The sequence below is a fragment of the Branchiostoma lanceolatum genome, chromosome 3, assembly GCF_035083965.1.
Source record: "Branchiostoma lanceolatum isolate klBraLanc5 chromosome 3, klBraLanc5.hap2, whole genome shotgun sequence".
Lineage (NCBI taxonomy): Eukaryota > Metazoa > Chordata > Leptocardii > Amphioxiformes > Branchiostomatidae > Branchiostoma > Branchiostoma lanceolatum.
The window spans coordinates 20,182,115-20,198,972 of record NC_089724.1 but is presented as its reverse complement, the minus strand read 5'-3'; the positions used below and the strand labels follow the sequence as shown (position 1 = coordinate 20,198,972).

The 16,858-nt window shown below is 41.5% G+C and overlaps 1 protein-coding gene across 1 annotated transcript; it reads left to right on the top strand.

Moving 5' to 3' along the window:
• The first annotated feature begins 240 nt into the window (after positions 1-240).
• LOC136430924 (eukaryotic peptide chain release factor subunit 1) lies at positions 241-16,633 on the top strand. Its single transcript, XM_066422019.1, has 12 exons — positions 241-647; positions 8,372-8,488; positions 8,777-8,835; positions 9,154-9,293; positions 9,695-9,833; positions 9,990-10,180; positions 10,599-10,728; positions 12,146-12,301; positions 12,561-12,625; positions 12,820-12,892; positions 13,439-13,513; positions 13,707-16,633. Exons 1-12 carry the CDS (start codon positions 559-561, stop codon positions 13,787-13,789), a joined length of 1,317 nt encoding a protein of 438 aa, XP_066278116.1. The 5' UTR covers positions 241-558; the 3' UTR covers positions 13,790-16,633.
• The last annotated feature ends 225 nt before the right edge of the window (positions 16,634-16,858 follow it).

Below are 16,858 nucleotides of genomic sequence, written 5' to 3'. Positions count from 1 at the left end.
AGACAAACAACGGCCTGTGTGATTGGTCAATGTCTGTCTTCTTTGCTGCGACACTGAGAAAGCAATAGCCGTTCCATTTAATTCAGACAAGTGAAATAGATCAAAACCTGCAAAAAACTTCAAAGACCTGATTTTGTACATATGTAAGCAAAAAATGGAAGCAACAGTCCAAGAGATACAGAATAGGACATGGCTGATTCGACCAATGACAACCCGGCTTTCATCAAACATGTTTCACCCTGGCGGAAGTGACGTCAAGGCCATGATGCTGCGTATCACATGTATCTGTCCGGATTGCACAAGGCCCTGAAAACCGCTCCAAAATTTGCCGGCTTTCTCCTCTCTCAGCAACAGAGGGACACCGAAAGTCCACGGGAGAAGTAGAGTGTTCTTCCGTTACCCCTTTTACCATTTCAACAGAGAATTTCCGTCCGGAAAACGTGAATTGGAAGGGAAAATCTGTTGATACCTTCGCGCCAAAACCGGGCGTGCGTGCTTCAGTCAACCAGACGTTACCAAAAATTTTGGTAAGTTGGGGATTGGGAAATTCCAATAGACATGTCGGGGGACTCATCCGACCAAGCCGACAGGAATGTCGAGATATGGAAGATCAAGAAACTGATCAAGAGTCTGGAAGCCGCGCGAGGGTGAGTGTGTTTTGTTGCCGGTTCTGTTTTCTTGTTCCGTGTTACCATGTCTGACATCATGGCGGTGTAAGGTTGCGCAACATGTGCTATTATGATGTGTATGATTCATAAAATGTAGATGTGGCGAAACATCAGAGTCTTTTTACTTGGACCAGGTTTGGTGAAAATATGAGAATATCACACACATATTTTGTAGACAGTACATACGTGACATAATTTTGTTTATATCCTCAAGGACAAAGTATCGTTGTGTTGCCTGTAGATTTAATTTGACCAGGAAGTGAGACAGAAACTGAGAAAGGCACAACAAAATATTATGAACAAATTGTATTCACCTGGATAGTTAATGAATTGTGAACAAGTATTCAATAAGCTAGTTCGGAGTTGCTACTACGCATGTGCAGTGTCAAAGGTGAAGGCCCCCGCGACGGAAACAAGACCCGTCGGGGCGTTGTTATGCAAATCTAGACAATGTGGAGACGAGCACTGTTTACAAGCCGGGGGCCTTCACCTTTGACACTGCACGTGCGTAGTAGTAACTCCGAACTAGCTTATAGCTCCTTTTTATTAGGCGAGTCTCAGAATTTAAAATTGTTCAATTTTATTTGAATAAGCGTTACATTCATGTACTATTCAACTTAATATTGTCCTGTCTAATCCCCGTTAAACGTCTTTTACTAGTAATTGGTAACTGTTAGATGTGATCTTCATGCTAGTATCTTGGTTCTACTCTGTGGTGACAGTGTCACTTGGTACTTTTAATTCTTTATTACTTGTGCATGTGTGTTTTTCTAAATGTAGATGTGAGTCTGTGTTTTCTTGATATACCGTAAAATTCCTATTTACGTACGCACTTTTTAAACTTTTCAAGTTGCAAGCAGGTGCTCCAGGCTGACGCTAAAGTCGGGGTGCGTACGTTAGGAGGGGTTCTTCCTCGGAAAAATCGAATATCAGCATGAGAGTACGGTACATCTTCATGACAATGAAGTGTGGAATGCTACCACACAATCAATCAGTAATAAAGAATAAATAATACATGTATCTAAATTGTTTGATATTTTCTACCCAGAAACATTTTCTCAGTAAGTTGAACATAGCGGCCGGGCCGCTACACTGTGGGCCGACAAACCGACGCTGTAAATCACTCGCTATGCTGTTTTTTCACCCAGCGTAGCGGCAAAAAAAGACAAAAATACCGTAGTAAAAATGCAAAGGCACGCGCCTCCGCTGTTTCAGCTCCAAGAGCTCTAAGGGAGGTGCCAATCACTAAATTAGCACCCCGCCCTACCGCTCCGATCTTGTCTCGCCGTCCCTCGCACCCGGGAAAATCCCATTGCGGCTCGTGTGCCGCTGGCAGCATCGCGCGAAAACGTAAACAATAGCCGAGTAGGTCTCCATGTGCACAATCTGCGGGGCGGTTCCCGACTATTAGAACAGCCGTAAATGTATCAGATTCCCGGAGAATCTCCTTATTTGGAAGTTAACAGTCCGCAGTTGACCAACACAGAAGCTGTTCTTTGTAAAATATTCCTTTCTCTGTCAGCGCGGGAATAGAATTAATTCTTAACTGTATTTCTGACAAATTTCTAGAGCAAGGTTACGTCATTTTCCCATCCATAACAGCGAATTAATGCACAGAAAATTCATTTTTACAAAGAGAGGAAGATAAAGTTTCAACTTATTTATAAGCTTCGCCATGATTGGACAATTCGGTTACTGCAAATTTGTGGCACCGCCCACAAACCGCCGACTTTCCTTTTAGTAGACTTTCTGCCGCCGACGTCACCATGGTCGCGACTGTCATCAGAGGCTGCCGACTGTCAATCAGCGGCAACTTTGTGGGAAAACGCGCGAGTTGGATCTCCGTACGTGCAAGGAGGCTAAACAGCGAACCTCTGGCGACGTTACGTTCCCTGAACTTTCCCACAGCGATGCTTGTACAAAGTTTTTATTAGACGGAAGTTCCACGTTATCTGTAAGACACAGAACAGCCGTTTCGGCTTCCTGGAACGGGCCGGCGGCGTATATATATTTGGGGGAGGGGGTGACGCGATTTCTTAGACGGGCCAGCGCCAAGGTTCTTTAAATGCCGCGGCAAGGGACTTTTGTATTAGGACTTTCGCCGCCGACCGCCGAGGGAAGATCGCCTCGGCGGCGATTTTTCTGGAAACATGCCTGCGTTGAAGCGTAGTATACCAGGAATATCGCTTCCTATTTCGCACCGAAGAAAACTTCTGACAGCTACGATTGTTGCGCTTCGACTTAGGACAGCTGGACACAGCCAAAAAAAGGAAAACTGGTATCGACTATTGATATTGAGTAGCTAAATAAACAATTGATATTGTTGTTTCTGAGTTTCAAGTTGTCTTTTACCAGAAATATTGTATGTCAAGGTCATGTGGAGAAGTTGATTAACTGCCACGAAACCCTCAAAACTGAAAAAAAGCCTTCTCAATAGCCTAAAATGCAGGAGCTTCCCCCCACCGGGGCTCTGCCCCTGGACCCCGTCGCAGGCTTTAGGCAGCCCCTGAACCCCTGCCCCGATGCTGTGAAAAAAAACCTGGTGAGAACATTGGTAACCCTTTAAGTTGGTAAACATCATCGGAAGGATGATCATTCATGTCAACCTCTTTAACTATCCACCGAAATGCTGGAGAGGGGGTGCGTACGTTAGGAGGGTTTTTCCCCTGAATGTTTCAACTCACTGAGTCAGGCCCTCAATCGTCCCCAAATCGGGGGTGCGTACGTTAGGAGGGATGCGTACGTAAATAGGAATTTTACGGTAACAGGAAAAGATTAAATACAGCCTGTGTTGGCTTCGTCTGTGAGGACCTCTCTCATTCCTGTGAAGTCACAATTGCATCACAATATCACGTGTCACAATGTCTTCTCTGGGACCAACTGTACTGTACCTGTCTTCTTGACCAGAACAGGTTATTCACTGTTAACTGAAGAACTCATTCAGAGTCATTGTCTAATTCCACCCCAGAGCACTTTTATTGAAAATATATCAAAAATCATGATCTAAACCGTAGTTAAGACAAGTCTATGTCATCAAAAATGTAAACTTACGTTTTTTAAGAATTTGACCTCTTGGTTTTGGCTGGTTTGGATGAGGCATTTGAGTGAGCTAGAGAAGGCAGCTCTTTTTTCTAAACAGAGACCAATACTCTCAGCACACATCCTCTTGCACTTGAAAGCAGATTCTGTCAATGTGAAAAATTCAGATTGACCAATGGCATATGGATATAACAGAAGGCTGCACCACTGCAAATTTTAGGGAAACCCCAGCTATCAGTGACCCCGTTCATACTAAGTCGCGCAATTCGCATTCAGGCCAAGTCGCCCGGAGTCGCATACCTTCACACCAGGGGTCGAACAAGCATGAGTTGTAAAATCGCGTCCAACAGCCTTGTTGGCAGTGTTCTCGCCAGCGCCCGTCCTCCCGTCATTTGACGGGTTTTTGTCGCTCATGACGGACAAAATTTTTGCCCAACCCGTCATTTTCAATGGACAAAAATAAAGATATTTAAACAGAGCTTAGAATTTTCAAAAACTCCAAAGGATCAGCGGAAGTTTGTGACAAGGGCAATCTAGATCATTTCTAATGTCCGCTGGCGACAACCCCAGCAACACACAGAGAGCGCCGTGGTGGTTGCTAGTAATATTTGGTGGCCGCTGGAAACTCGGCGTCATGCACCGCCCTCCCCACTACAGTTTTTGCCGGTCGCATCAGGCTGACGTTTATTTCTGTTTTGTCCCTCTCGGTTCGCCGTCAGTTAATGTCATCAAAGAAGCCTTAAAATTCAGAAATACTCCTATAGCTATAAGGCTTTCTGTAATCTGTGTAAACAGTATTAAAGTTTTAAGCCGCGGCGGCTGAGTTATACGCTTTCTTCCCGCCAGAAATGGTAAACAGGCGTCAGATATTGTAATCCACCAATCACAGCGCACGTATCCGTCGCGTCAAGAAAAAACGACCAATGACATGCGAGTCTCGCTACTCACGAGATTTCAGCTAAGCGTGAATTTGCGAGATCTTAGGGGAATGGCGGGGATCGCAAGGATCGCACGACGAAGCGGCTGTTGGAAGGCTTGAATCGACAACTTTTGAACACATTCAGCGCAGTTACCGGAGAAATTAACCGTGGAAAATATGGGACAAAAAAATGGACGTCTTTATTGCGTTCTTCCTCAAAGTAGGGTGTCAAATTCCTCATTATGTTCAATAATTACAGGGCGCATACGGAACAAGTGTTGAAAAGTTGTGTTTTATTTTTGCCGACTTATTCTGTGTGTATTTTTTGTAGGACGTAGCTGATACGTAGTAAAGTTTTGTTGAGCTAAATTCTATTTTCTTTGCCGATTGTATACAACATAGAAGTGTAGCTTGGGTGTGAACATTCGATCTGACCGCGATGACGGCACGCCTCCCCAAAAAATCAAGCCTGAAACCCTTGTGTAATTTTTCACCCAAAGAGATGTCATTAAACTCAGCTTATCCTACCAGGAAATTTGCCCCTCAAAATGCAGGAAATAGCGTTTCAGACGGTCTAGATGTCAAAATTTCCAGGGGGGGAATACCCCCGAACCCCCCTAGAATGGTCACGCCTCCGGCGCGACGCCTCGCGCCTTCGGCGCTCGATATTTTATTCCCTGAAGCAAAATTGAAATGACAGGTAAAAATTTCAGGCTAGCAGGAACACTGCTTGTTGGATCAAGCTACATTCCTTGTAGTTTGATCAACAGCGGACACGTAATTCGATTGTTACCACCCTTACTGTCGTGTTCAATGATCTTCTTGTTCTTCATCTTGAGGTTTTTCACCTTTAATAGTACGACATTGCTTCCATGTTTTCACGTACCCCTTTGTGGCCTACCCAGCCGCCACTTCAGCGGCGTACACGCTCTGGTTTCCCTTGAGTTTCTTCTGAATCCCCACATCCCCGAAGATGGCCATCAGTACATGCGTTTTCGTCATTCCATGCGCCAAAATCGCCGCCCGATTCTGCCATATTTCCGTCGTATTCCGCGTAATATTCCAACGAGCTAGGAGGTTGACGAATTAAGGGTTAATGACCCGCCCCGAGGTGTATATGGTGTCATAACGCCTGGTCATGTGCTATAACCACCGAATAAAACCACCGAGTGAGCGAAGCGAACAAGGTGGTTTTATGAGGTGGTTATAGCACATGACCAGGCGTTATGACACCATATACACCGAGGAACAGGTGGGTCATTAACGTTATTATCACATAGCCTAACCAAACTGACCCATATAAGAGAGACAAATTTCTGTATAATACATAGATTCTTTATTTAACACTATACATGTAAAATCAATCCATTGTACATATGATCTTCATATAATCCAATGTAAACAAGCGGTGACTTGTCTTCGAGCCCACACGGTTATAAATTGACAGGTTGTTAGACGCCTAGGTGTGGTAAGAATCGTACATGTTTACCTCCCCTTTGCCGCAAGTTGTAGTTTCCCCGGATAATTATTACTCAAGCCGGAAAAAAAAATCCCACAGAAGCGTACACATATCGAGCCGAGATCATTGTTGGTACAAACCTGTAAGAATTTGGGCGATTTTGACCGTAATTCTTTCGATGCCAACACATCGGTTTCGGGAAGTTACGTGTTCGTGACTTGGGTCATGGGGAGGGGGGCGTTTGTTTCGAACAAGACGACATCACTTTGCCAGTAATATTTTTAATTTTCGTCAGGTAAAACCCGTCAGAAACGTGAACATACCGGTCTGGGGTCCTCTTGGGTAGAAACGTAGGAGGTTTCATGGGCGATTTCTTTGTCTGCCATGATTTGCTACTTCGGGAAATACAATGTGATGAGTGGGGAGGGGACTCTGTGTGCCCGCTGCTTCTTGTTGGTCACACTCGTCAGCTTCCTTGCCCCTCAACTGCTGAAGTATGTTCCTGGGCGTCTTCCCCAACTTCCCATGACCCGAAAACTGACTCTAAGTCGGCGTCTGACAGTTCCTCGACGAAAAACTGTGGTACTCTTATGGCGGACGTTCGAACGCGTTCTGCGAACGATCGCCTGATCTGGGCCGGTTCCACTTTGACGGCGGGGGTGTGAAAAATATTGTTTTTAGTCCTTCCGTTTGAATTTTACTTGAATTGATTTTATTTTCCTTTTTTCATGAATTCTTCATGTATTTTTAGGACATTTGGGGGAATTTTAAGACAATAAAGATATTTTAAACAAGGTTAAGAAAAAGATTCATAAAAAAGATACCCCCATCTACAAAATGCAACGGTTTTGTTATGGCATGACGTCAATAAGTGGTGTGTTATGGCGTGATAACAGACCACTTATTGTGGGCAATGGAGGCTTCTGATTGGTCGACACCATCTGGCCATGTGATAATATGGTATAAAGGCAGGAAACAGCGGAAACACTGAATTCGCATATGACCCCTTGACCCATGACCGGGTCAATTTGCAACGTAATGGGAATCAAGTCGGGATTTGCGTTCATGCTAAGTCGGGATACGGGCAAGTCGGATGTAAACCACCTCTCGGGAGGTAGTTTCGCTGCAATGCGCATCGGGCGTTTCCAAATGCGACTTGGAGCGTTCATACTAGGCCACATCAATGCGGCTTCGGCGATTTGGGCGACTTGCGCAACTTAGTATGAACCGGGTTAGTGACTTACTTCCGTCTGGCATTGCTCCAATCATCATGGATTGCCACAGACCTATTCCTTTGCTATGAGCAATACTGATTAGTATTCATGTATATCGTAATTAGGCAGTTGCCATACTTAGTAAGCTCTGGACAGCTGGATGGAGTCCAAGTGGTCTTCCTACTCACTACTGTGTGCATGTGTTTGTTATGTTTGATATGTTTGTGTGTGTAACTATAGCCCTCTTTGAAGTTATTCTCATACACAAATATAGGGGTATTTCTAGTCATAAATACGGTTATAACCCTCTGTGTTTCCATAAAACTATCATAGTCTGCCATAATCCATGTCCAATATTGTCCTGTCCAGCCAATGATGAAGTGACCTTTTCCAGCTGCCACCCTCCCATGTCCTGGTAGACAGACTGGTTTGGGGTTCCCATCAACTCTGTCACAGTCAACTATACCATGTACATCAGATAATGTGTTCAGGGATTTTTCCAGGATACCAAAATTCAAGACTGTCATCAGCTGTTTCTGTTTATCTTTCATAATCTATGACTTCTTTGTTGGTTTTTCAGCAAGTAGCACAGAAGGTTACAGTGGGACATGGGGGTCAAAAATTTGATTGCCATCCTTTTGTTGGCCAGCTTGTGTTGTAATCAAATTTAATGATCAAATTTAAGATCTGATGTAATCTAGTTGGCTTGAACCAGCCAGTCATCCAGATACATTCGTACTAAATTGTAGTGGTTAATATAATGAAACTTCTGTTCTGAGATAGCTCTTAATTGCGTACCCTTGATGTATTGTCTGTTAGCTTGTCTGTCTGTGTGTGTGTGTGCATGCATGTGTTGCTGTGATTCTCACTATACAGATACATCCACACTCAGTGCTGCTATAGTTTTCTGTGAGCCAGGAAGCGTCCCAGTAGCCTGGGTGCCATCCTGATATTCCTATTTCTACCGGGGCTCCTACACTCGCTACCATAGGGCTAGCGTCCCAGAGCCATATGATTAAGGGGGTGAAGTTTGCCATGTCTGATTACCTTGCTGCCTGCTTGTTTTCCCCAGCAATGGAACCAGTATGATCTCCCTCATCATCCCTCCAAAGGACCAAATCTCACGAGTCTCCAAGATGTTGGCTGATGAATTTGGCACAGCTTCTAATATTAAGAGTCGAGTCAACAGGTGAACATCTATTATTAAGGAGAACGATAATCTATACAACTGCTACCCTTAAATGATAGGATGGTAATTGTGATGACTGTGTGACACAGAAACTTTTTGTTTGAACTTTTAGAACTAATGGAATGAATGTGTAAATGTATAGGTTGATTTATAAACTTAAACTCTGGTTAATGTTATATGATGTACATTTGTACAAAAGATAGTGACTGTCTATCTGGTCTATAAGATCCCTGCTTGCATAACAGCACATGTATCTTGGTCAGTTAACAGTCTTATCTACTCATGTAGGTTGTCTGTGCTAGCAGCTATCACCTCTGTACAGCAAAGGCTCAAGCTGTATTCAAAAGGTAAGAATATTTCTGTTGCAGATGTTACATAAAAATGTGATCTACTGATGATACATACGTATAGTTGCTGTACTTGAATAGTTGTAAGTTGGAAAATTTTGTTTAATTGGTGTAGCTAGAAAAAAATGTAATGTTATACAATTCAGTGTAGTTTTGATTAACTTTACTTACTTCTACCTCTATGAGGGCGTCGTAGGCAGGTGGAGTAGGTACTAAGGCAGTCTAGTTTTGTTTATTAACTAATAATGAAGATGCGGTCATTGCACAAAACATGATACAATCTCAGCACAAGTAAACTCTTCTCCCCCTCCAATCTAGTGCCCCCAAATGGCCTGGTGGTGTACTGTGGCACCATTGTGACAGACGAAGGCAAAGAGAAGAAAGTGAACATCGATTTCGAGCCATTTAAGCCCATCAACACCTCTCTGTACCTCTGTGACAACAAGTTCCACACGGAAGTACGTCACCACCATTGTTAAAATGTTAAGAATACATCATTATTTGTGACTTTTAATTGAAACAGTGCCCAGAACTATATGTCCTATAAGTTAGTGTAACTGTGTTTATCTTCTTAACATTTAATGTCAGAAGGGTATTTTATTCAAGACACTTCATATTCATTCCCATAGTCAAAGTTGGTTTTACTAGCTCTTGATGTTAAGTGTAGAAATATCTCTTTCTTATATCCATATAAGATGGTAGTATCAGCTTGCCCAAATATTTATCTCAGTGTGTGTTGAGGTAATTACATGAGAAAAGACACAGTCTGGTCCTAAACAGAGTCCTCTTTAATACAGTTATGTATCTTTTGCTAATTATGAATTAGAAGTGTCTCAAATCTTCCTGATACTATCTGCAGGCCTTGTCAGCACTGTTGACAGATGACAACAAGTTTGGCTTCATCGTGATGGACGGTAACGGGGCACTGTTTGGTACACTATGTGGCAACACCAGGGAGGTCTTGCACAAGTTCACGGTCGACTTACCAAAGAAACACGGTAAGTCAAGTTTCATTTACATGTGGTTCCATTTACCTTGGTGAAAGAAGTTAATGTCTGAAAACAAACTGACCTTTTTTTTCTTTAAGTGTACTATCTTTTTTACTTGCATGCATTAAAATTTGTTGTTGAAGAGTAAGTTGTTGTTTCTTCCAGGCAGAGGAGGCCAGTCTGCGCTGCGTTTTGCCCGTCTGCGCATGGAGAAGCGGCACAACTACGTGCGGAAGGTAGCAGAGGTAGCGACCCAGCTGTTCATCTCCAACGACAAACCAAACATCACAGGACTCATCCTAGCTGGGTCAGCAGACTTCAAAACAGAGCTCAGCCAATCAGATATGTTCGATCAGGTCAGTCCTGCTGTTTGGAATATTTAGACATATAAATAATGTTTCCTATGGCAAATATAGATCAGCACCAAAGTTTGAGGGGCAAAAATACTTGTATGATTTGGGAAATAGTCTCCCAATTTCCCAAATCTCTGTCCAGTGTTGTCTGTTCGTATACACTGTAATACAGCCTCTAGGTTTGCAGAATTTTATCAGCATCAATTCAGGTTGATTAACCAGATTAGGGTCACTCTATTTCTCCAAACATACAAGCAGGAAATGTGTCCAAGTTTCCTCTTTTATCATTTCTATACCTTCTGTTACGATTCATTTGTTCCAGAGCGTGGAAATGGGTATTGGGGTCATATAAAGGTTTTGATTGTGGACTCTTGTCCAGAAAAAGTTCTTGCTTTCATGAGACTCCAATCCTTTGTTGTAGCGACTTCAAGTCAAGGTGCTGAAGCTGGTGGACGTGTCGTACGGAGGGGAGAACGGCTTCAACCAGGCCATCGAGCTGTCTGCCGAGGTTCTGTCCAACGTCAAGTTTATACAGGAGAAAAAACTCATAGGTAAGACTAGCTTAGAAGATAACTGTCCACATTCTCAAAGCAGCAATGCATAATATGCATTTCAGAAGGACATTTTGGAAGTTGGGTTCTTCAAAAAATAATGCCACCCCACCTTATAAAAGTAGCATAAACTAAATGTTGGGGGGGGTGTTGTCAACCAGCAGAGCTGTTCCAAGAGTGGGCACGAAACAATTGGCCTCTACCAGATGAATAGATGATTGATTTGACCAAGGATTTTAACCTCCTTGATTTGACAGAAATTGTTTCACTATAATTCTTATTGTTCTCCAAGCAGAGATTTTGGCCAAGAGGGTTTTAGGAGCGCCGTTTCTCTGGACTGGAGGGAGATAAAGGGTTAAGAATTCACATCCACATCTAAGCCCTCTCAACCAAAATCTCTGCTTGGAAGTTGGAGAATACTGTAAAGTTACTTTTAATGATGTGGTGTATGATTTCCTGATTGCCTTCCATATCTATCTATCACTATACATGTATATGATAAAATAAACTTGGTAAGTGAGAGGCAAACAATTAGCAGGACAATTGAAATACAGTACTGTTCTTTTCCTGTCATACTTCATAGTAAATAGATCTATCCCGTGTTACTATAATGTTAGTAACATAACACTACCTGCACCCTGCTAATCTTAACTGCACCATCTTATCATTTTCCCGTTCTGTTCATCAAATGTAATAATTTCAAAGTGATATAATTCAAACCTTTCTAAGGCAGTACAAAGTGAACATATTGTTTTATAAAGAAAATGGCCACTACCTTAATTGGATCACAGACCTACTTTGAATCATAGTCTTGCTTAATTAGACTGTATTTCACACCAACTGGCAAAGTGTGAGTTGAGTTCTGGAGGGTGTGGCATTGACTATGGAGAGCCAGGTAATGCCCACATGGCCATTGAGCCTTGGTCGATTTACATTTTTCACACCTTTTCCACCAAATTACCAGTTCAGTGGGTAGGCTTGAGTTCAATGGTCTAGGTGATTAAAGGTGTCATAGCCCCCTGTGGGCGAAAGCAATTGCCACCCGATTACTGGTATTAACCCATATGGACATTATGATGCTGCATTGTGCTAAGATAGGACTACATCGTAAACGTGCATTTTCAACTGATCATATCTAAAGCGGTGAATATCACTGACTTATAATTTTTACATGATTATCTTCATGATGAAGAGAGCTTTCAGCTGATATCTAACTTGTAGGCAAAAATCAATCATTTCTGAAGATTCCTAATAGCTTCTGTTTTTCCACATGTGAACTGACTAGTGTTATATGATATGTAATATTTTTATTTTTATCCTCATGTACATTTATTTCGGTGTTGAGGTGAGATTATATACTTTTTTGTCCGACACGGGTAAACTGAGAGATGTTTTTGTTCTTGTGTTCCTTCTCCAGGCAAATATTTTGACGAGATCTCACAGGACACAGGGAAGTACTGTTTTGGAGTGGACGACACACTGAAAGCTCTCGAGATGGGAGCTGTGGAGACCCTTATTGTCTGGGAAAACTTGGACTATACAAGATATGTACTCAAGGACCATCAAAAAGATGGTAAAAATTACAAGTTACACTGCTGCTGAAAAATGTATTGCATGTTTGTTTAGCAAAAGAATTGGATATGGTTAAAGTTTAGCTAACAATATAGTTCCGTATCATCTTAGGAGCTAATGCTGTTTTATGGCAGACTATCTTGAATAGGTTAGGGTTTACTGAAAAACAACAACTTTGGATTGTGACTGTTACAATGTCTTGAGGCACACATATTGCAATGTGCTATTTTTGACTGATTTTTCATTTAAATGAATTTCAGAGGAGAAGCTCCTGTACTTGAGGCCAGAGCAGGAGAAAGACAAGACATATTTTACAGACAAAGATGTGAGTCTCAATACTTCTGTGTACACTTTATCCCTCAAGATTCGACATTTATCCATATACAGATTGTATTTGCAGGCGAGATGTTAGAAGTGATATTAGCTATGGTTCCTATTTTGAACAGATGTAGTGATGGTTTTGATCTTTACATTGTTTTTAATTTTGATTTCTGTGTCATTTTGTACTTTGTATTGCAGACGGGAGTTGAGTTAGAATTGATGGAGTCTATGCCTCTGCTAGAGTGGTTCGCCAACAACTACAAGAAGTTTGGTAGGTATACGTACAGTTGTTACAGATACCTTGTCTGGTGTCTTTGTAGAATACATGCAAGAATACATGGTATATTGATGCAGTATTTTCAGTCGGGGAGTCAGTGAAATTCTGTCCATTTGGTCCCCTTACTTGCTTTTACCGGGATATCTGCTGACAGGGCTCAAAATACTGGGAGCTGTGCACCTAACTTTTGACTTTGTGTGCACCAGTGCACCAACTAGACATCTGTGTAGGCTATAGGGTGGAGTTAACACTAGTACACAAAATGAAGCATCTGAAAAAGTAATATAACCTTTGTTGTACTTTGATGCATTACTTTTTGAAGTTAGTTATCGAATTACAGATTGGAAGGGTTAAACTTAAATATGTTTTTATGACATTCAGCCTTATTTTATGTGGTGCACCCAAAATTCTTTCTGTGCACCTAATTTTTTTGGTTGGGAGCACCAGTGCACCTATTTTTAAAAACGAATTTCGAGCCCTGGCTGACCGGTGCCATGACTAACCACTAATACAGTGTACCTGCTGTTTCCATGTCCCCAGGTGCCACGCTGGAAATCATTACGGACCGATCACAAGAGGGCTCACAGTTCTGTAAGGGGTTCGGTGGAATAGGGGGTGAGTAGACACATTTTGAAATGCAACTGGGTTCTAGAAGCTACAAACAATAGAGTGGCTGGCATCATATCTGATTTGTAACAGTATTAAGCAGATTTTTAAAAAGCCCTGGTGATCATTTCACAGGATTGATAACTTTGTTTCTATGGATGCCATTTGTACATCGTATGACTTAACTTTCTGCTTCTTTCAGGTATCCTGCGCTACCGTGTTGACTTCCAGGGGATGGAATACCAGGGCGATGACTTTGACTTTGATGACCTTGATGACTATTAGATGTCAAAGTGCAGTCCCACCATGCATTGCTGTGCCTGACCTCTGAACCCAGGAATATGAAATATGCATAATTTGAGAGATTTAATTTTGTGCCTACATGTATCAATATTAACTCAGAGGGGACCTTGTAGGAACATGTTGGGATGTGGAAATTAAACTGTTCAATGTCAGTCAATTTTATCTTGCAGGATTGCAGGGACATTTCATGGAAAAATCTTTGCAACTGCCAGCCCCCATACATGTGCCTATGTCCTCCCCTCAGGTTTTATCATGATAGGTACATGCTACATCATTAGTTGTCAGTGGATCCTGTTAGTTTTAAGTGATGGCTTTTTCATTGAAATAAGAAATCTTGCCAAACTTTGATGGCACTTTGTTAGAACAATAACACTATCATGATACACATGTAGTCATTGTCCACAATAATCTCGGTAGCTAAAAAAACGGAGGCCTTTTTTCTTACATAGAATCCCAGCTTACTATGTTAAAAGGCTCTACATGGGATAACCTCTGTATATACACTTCTGGTCTTATTTTGACCTTGTTAGGATGCAATGTTGTTAGCAATTTGTTCTGTTATTATTCACTCTGAATATCCCAAATGAAGAGGGTATGAGAACATGAAAGGTGTTTTAGTTGGCGAAACTGTTAACTTATACAGGCATATCAGAAGAGAACATGATCCAACAGATTATCACATCCATATTTGCAGCCATGGTGCAAGACAGTACAAAGGTACATGTTTCTAACGGGCCATGGATTTCAAACTTCTCTTACTGTAATCTCTCCCTGTGTTTGTTGGACATGTTTAGCAAGTTCCAGATACAAGAGATCAATGTTTGCTGTCCTGATAAGGGATACTTACCCCCAAACTGGCCAAGGTCAATGTCAAATACAACAATGCAGCAACAGGGTGTTGTGGAATTTAAGTTTTCTGATTCCATTTTGCTATACTAGTCACACACCCTCACTATCTAGTTTATTGTCTGACTTGTTCCCCATCTCGTGATGGTTAGACATGCTTACACACACGTCTTCTCTTTATGTAGTAAGTTATGTTAAAGTCATTTATTATATGCTGAAGTATGTATGTCCTATGCTGAAAGAACCAAAGGACAAGTTACATTTTCTAAGTACATCTTGAAATCACTTATTTTCTATCATTTTCATTGGTGTAACATCTTCAAGGCAATGGCACAGCCAGTCAAAATTTACCAGCTTTTACATCTCCACTGATCTGAGAAAGGTTATCAAAATTTATGCTGTGATCTGGATGTATGTTGTATATTTTCAGCCATTTCCTTAATTACATGTTTTTCAGAAAAAAGTTCTTTGAGAACAATTAAGGTGGGGGACTTGAAACACAAGAATAGCCTCACAGTTTCACTGATCAAAGGTTTACTTTTTACAAATTTCATGACACCTCTGAACCTGTACAAAACAGGATTCAGGACAGGCACAGAGAAAGCAAACTCCGGTTTACAACATTGTCTGTAGACATTCTGATGTTCATTTTGTGTAAGTAAAATGGCAATGGTGATGTGAGAAGAGTGCAGTCTAGAGAACATTTGAAAGTAGTACGAAGCAATTTGCCTTAGAAAGATGTCCCCTAATTGTAGATTGCTCCAAAGATTCCTTTCCAGGCACACTTGTATCAGGTGTGTTGTTTATTATTCAACATAACGTTGAGAAAGCTTGTACAGTGTACCATGAGCCATGCCAATCCCCTTTGTTTGATGGGTCCCTGGAAAATATATTTGATGTAAATAGCAAAACAGGCACAAACATTGTGTAAGTCGAAGAGGAAGATTTGCATAGCAGTGTGGGATCACAGCATTCAAAATCTACTGATACAGGCAGGCTGTATAGATCTGCCTCAATATCTGCATGGTGAAACTCCACATGCAGTCATGCCATCATTTCTAGTCTTCTGAAATTAAAAAGAGTTTTGATGGATTATGATGATTATTGCAGAGTGAGAAGTATATGAACTATATCCCATCAAACAGATAATAACATTGGTGTGGCCTTGAGTGTTAAGGACATCACTGCTTCATGTTGCCAGATAAAAGTTTTAGTTGCTTAAGGAATGTACCAGGAAGGATTGTCAAGGGAATGCTGGTGCCAGTTGTCAGGTCAACAACTTTAAAAGTTCCTTTGGTTACATTTTCTCTTCAAATCATCCGTTTCAAATGTACCCAAACCACCCCCTTCCCAAAATCCTTTTCAGTTCGGTAAATTCATTTCAAGACTTGTGTCTCTAAATGATAGAATACTTGGTGCTGAGCCTTCGGTTTGGTCTGACATTAATAGGTATTTACAGCTGCAACCATGCCAGATAAAGTTCGCAAATTTTGATATGAAACAGGGAACAATGTGAAAAAAACTCAATTTTCTTAAAGTGCATACTTTATAAGTACTGTTCCAGCTAAATCTCTTTTATTGGTGTAGAACTTGATTGGTTTCAACTGTTAGGCTTATGTTTAGAAAAGTAATTTCATAAGAATTATCACTGCTTATGTGTCTCTACTAAAAATGTCATCAAGTTGTGGATAAGGGCATATTTTGTGACCCTGACAATTCCTAGAAACATGATCACCTAATTCAACCGTGCAACTTTTGTATGATAAAATGAGGCATCTGCAATCGTTAAACGTTAGGGATTAGTTCCCAAGGACAGGTTGTTTCTGCTGGCATGACGTCATTTGTACTTTGTTGAGTGAGGGTACTTCACATGATGAACTGTAAGTTGACTGGGAAATGGTGACTGGCACAATTTGGCAGTGACATCTTGACATGGGCAAGACCGTTCTTAAATGATGGGAAATAAAAGAGTGTACACAAGTTCAAATGCTTCCCTTGTATTTTTTGGAGTGGATGATTGCTGATGCATGTACCCACAGTATGCTCCTTCTGGCATCAGATGAGAGAAGCTGGGTAGCTCTACCAAAGTATTGAGGTCCGTCAGAGGTTACATGAATTTGATTGCTCACCAGCAGTTATGTAATAACCTTTTAATCACTATCATAATCTGCATGTGATAGACAGATTTTACATCCGGGCACCTCA